The sequence below is a fragment of the Drosophila novamexicana genome, unplaced genomic scaffold (assembly GCF_003285875.2).
Source record: "Drosophila novamexicana strain 15010-1031.04,08,12 unplaced genomic scaffold, DnovRS2.1 tig00001385-arrow-arrow-pilon, whole genome shotgun sequence".
Classification (NCBI taxonomy): domain Eukaryota; kingdom Metazoa; phylum Arthropoda; class Insecta; order Diptera; family Drosophilidae; genus Drosophila; species Drosophila novamexicana.
Genome location: NW_020824853.1, coordinates 482,190 through 486,576, shown reverse-complemented (window position 1 = coordinate 486,576; position 4,387 = coordinate 482,190). Strand labels below are relative to the sequence as shown.

At 40.5% G+C, this 4,387-nt stretch overlaps 1 protein-coding gene across 1 annotated transcript; it reads left to right on the top strand.

The window, feature by feature from the left end:
* Positions 1 to 2,747: 2,747 nt before the first annotated feature.
* On the top strand, positions 2,748 to 3,935 carry LOC115767360 (ubiquitin-conjugating enzyme E2 D2-like). Its single transcript, XM_030711618.1, has one exon. The coding sequence runs from the start codon at positions 2,757 to 2,759 to the stop codon at positions 3,528 to 3,530; it is 774 nt and encodes a 257-aa protein (XP_030567478.1). The 5' UTR covers positions 2,748 to 2,756; the 3' UTR covers positions 3,531 to 3,935.
* The last annotated feature ends 452 nt before the right edge of the window (positions 3,936 to 4,387 follow it).

Below are 4,387 nucleotides of genomic sequence, written 5' to 3'. Positions count from 1 at the left end.
AATAAAGAATACAATTTGAAAGAAATATAAATGCGAGCGAAATTAATATTGTGGAAAATATCTCGGGTAAAATGCAAGGCAAAAGGAAATCTTCCGCTCTGTTTGGCTGCTGCGTTGATCTCGGCACGGCACAAAACAAAAAAAAAGTCCGCTGTTCGACTACGGCGAGCGCACTGAATCCGTATCTGAATGAGATATATATATACACTCAGGCAGTATCTTTGGCTGTTTGTCTGTGTGTGTGTGTGTGTGTCTATCTGCCAGTGTTCTCTCTCTCTTTTTCTTTCTCTCCGCGCACTCTCACTCTCACTCTTTCTCTCTCTCTCTGTCGCTATCTTTAGCTCTTCGGAGAGTGCAGAACGCACAAAGAGCGCGTTTGTCGATCGTTAAATATGCATTATGTGTAGAGTTATGGGCAAAGTATCATGTGCTCTTTACATTAGTCTGTTATTATATGCACGCCTATGCGAGTATATAGAAATCGAACTGAGCAAAGCATTCAAAAATCAATATCTTACATTACTCGATCAGACAGACAGGAGAGCGAGAGAGCGCGCGAGAGACAGAGAGAGAGAGAGCGAGAGAGAGAGGGAGAGAGACAGCAAGTGTGAGTGAGAGAGGAGGAGGAGGAAGAGAAAGTAGGAATGCGAGTGAACAGGAGCACGCATATACACTTTCTTCTAGTTTTTAATGTCCTTCAGCTTCGTGTTTATATAATAAATATACAATATTCCTTTGTTACATTTTATGTATATCATAAAATTTCATGTATGAGTTTTTTTCTGTCTATAGTTTTTTATATATATATTAAATTAGTTTTACATATTTTCTTAGCCTCAATGAAGTCCCTAACTTTGCTTATAAGACTAATTATGCCACCTTTTAAATACTTTTTATACCTTGGTCAACTTTCATTTTTTCATGTAGTTCCGTAACATATCTCGATATCAATCATAAGATTGATTGGCTATTTGTTTCTAATATCCCCAATAAAACCATTTATGTTAATGAACTTCAAATATTTTGTAAATTTATTTAACACAAACGGAAACAGTTACAAATGTTTTAACAGCCAAAATTAAAAATAAAGTATCTACAGTCCAGTTAGGGAATATATTTTACACATGCACACAATTTATATAACTAGAGCGTCTATAATTTATACAACAATTTAAAGGCAGTCTCTTGCGAACATTCTCACATTTCAAAATCGTATTTATCCAAATTCTTTAAGCAAGTAGAGCATTTGAGAGTCTCATATGGCCGAAAGAAAAGCATTGTTGCTTTAATAGGCACGCGCCCTCGCATTTCTCTAAATATTTCATTGTGTATTTTTAAATTTTTAACAAGATAACGCGAGAGAAAAAGCTCTGAAAGAGTGCGAAAAACACAGCGAGAGACAGAGAGAAACAGAAAACTATCAAGAAAAATAAAACAAATAAATTGAAAACAAAAAAAAAAGGACAACAACAGCAAAAACAAACAAACAAACGCCCTTTGCACAACAATTTTAAGAGCAGCTGTGTTTAGGACTCAGGGAAAGCTCCGCCTACAATCCGTTCACGAAGAGACTGTGTAATATGATGCCCTTCAGACTCTCGCAGCGCTGGCCACCCGCTGCCAGGTCGGTGCTATATAGCTCAAGGTTGTGGATCAGCTGGAGTATATCCCGGTCCAGTTCGTCGATCAGCAGATCACACTTGGCCGCATCGCTGTAGATGTGAAGCTCCTCGAAATGGTCCTCGATCTCGGCGAACCATTCGGCCGGCTGGGAGCGATTGAAGGCGGGCGGATGGTTTATGGCCCTACCAGCGTCCAGATCCTCCTCCCTGATTCGTACACAGCCCTGATGGCCCAAACGATTGCCCATGCCGCCGCAGCAAGCCCAGTTCTCCGAAATCCAACTGTTGCAAGCGCAGCTCCCGACGAGTAACTGGCCACAGAATTCGAGTTGCAAGCTGATTGATAGCTGCTGCCGTTATCGATATCTGTTTGTGTATCGATAAGTCGGCAAGCAAAGTGATCTATCGGAATGGCAACGAGTAATAGCAATGAGTTTTGTTATTATATGCCTGGTGCCCGATCGAACCGAATCGTTGGGAACTAATTTTTTATTTTCAGATATATACTTATGTGAAATGCCAGATATACCTGTCTTTTTCAAAGTATATGATACTGTTAACAGCAAACGGCACAAGCCAAAAACAAAGCATCGATAAATACATTGATACAATTTCGATAAATATTTGTTATCTGTACAGTTCATAATGTAAATCAGATCGAAGCTTAAAACCTTGACACATCTGTCATCGTGATTGTGCAATAGCTGCTGTCCCGACTTTTCGTGCGCAGCTGCTCGATTTACAAACCCAAATATTATCAAACTTGTCTCTGGCGATTGTTTGTGTGAAATAAGTAAGACGAAAAACCCAAGCTGTGAGAAAAACTGAGTTTTTGGAAACCAATCGGAGCCGTCAAATCGGAGTCGAACTGCAAACAGAACGTGCGACTGGCAACCGGGTAACAGGCGGCAATTGCAGAAGCTTGGCATAGTCAACCGTTTGGCTCAGAGACTGATAGACGCAACTTCTAATTGTTGTTGTTTTTTGTTTGTTTTTTTTTTTGTTTTTTTTTTTTTTTTTTTTTTTTTGGCGATCTAAGAAGTGTTTTGTTTGTTTTGTTTTGTTAGTGCTGTTGTTAGTTTGTTGTTGTTTTTGTTTTTTTTTTTTTTTTTGAACAAGCTTATGTATCCAAACATGGCCGAAAGACGCTTGCGAAAGGAACTGAATGAACTGTATAAGCTGCAGCCGAGCAATTGTTGCGCCTGGCCCGTGACCGGGGATCTGATGCTATGGGAGGCGACCATTTTGGGCGTAAGGGACACGCCCTATTATCTGGGCGTATTCTCGTTGCGGCTGAAGTTCAACAGAAACTATCCGTTTATGGCGCCGCGCGTGAACTTCCTAACCAAAATCTATCACTGCAATATTGACTTCGATGGCTACATCTGCTGGGATCTGTTGAGCACCAAGTGGACCGCCCTGATTAATGTGTCCACAATCCTACATGCTGTCTGCGCCCTGATGCGCGAACCCAATACAGATGATCCGTGCGACGAGCTGATGGCCGCACTCTATCGCGACAATCGCCAGGAGTACAACAACAATGCGATTGACTGGACGCTCCGCTATGCCATTGCTCCAAGCGTGACGCTGCCTTCGCTGCAGCTGCAGTGCCAGCCGGTGATGATTGAGGAGCAGGACGATGATGACGAGGACGGTGACCGGGACGGGAATGGTGATGGTGACGACGAAGAAGAAGATGATGACAATGACGAGGCAGCGTATGATGAAGACGAAGATAACGACGACGACGACGAGGAGGATGACGAGGAGGAGGACGAGGAGGACGACGACGACGAGGAAGTTGATACAGATGATACAGAGCCAGAGCAAGCTGACGCTGACGAGTCACAGCTGGAAACTGACGACGGGGAGCTGGCTGCTAATGAAATAACAACAAACGCTTAATTATAATATTCCCATGAATTTATTTATAATATATAGTTTAAAAATCCAGCTCGCAATGTGCATCTTGTATCCTCTCTCTCAAGTCCATAGACCCCAGAACGCTTCAACTGCCCGCATTGTGAGCAGCACCTGGACCGCGAGGCAACCATGACAATATATCCAGCTCGTTAATACACAATACGGGCTGCGATGTCGACGGTATTGCCAGAGCATCAAATGTGGGATTAGACTATGACCTAAAATTAGTAATAACTTATCTATACGTATTAATAAATATCTATCTATATCAAATTGACTAACTGACTGACTAATGAAGAGCTAACAAGCTGCACTTTGCGCTGTAGCCCTCTGTGATGATAGGTTTTGATTCTATATTTTTCCTTCTTTCCGCCAAATCCACCTTTCGGGGTGAAAGATGAGGGACTAAGCCTGTTTATTTTCGTTCGGTTATTTTTCAAAAGTGACTATACGTGCCAGAAGTAATATATATATATATATAATTTATAACTTAGTAAATAGATTTTTATTTATATATATAAATATCCAATTGTTCGCGAATTGCTAAAAAAATAATATAATAATAATATGCTATATACACACACTTATAAGAAATATATGGTACTATACACCTATTAGTCTTCATAATTAATTTAAATACGATACAGATCGCCTTTTATGATATGACAGCTCGTATTCTTATAAGAGACTCTCTGAATCCTTAGGCCCATATTATACAAAAAAAAAAAAAAAAACATAATACTTTCATACCTTGTATTTCAAGCATTTTAGGTTTCCAGTGCAGAGCATTGTATATTCCGAATTGACCCAACTGATTTATTGACATCATTTCTCGGGCA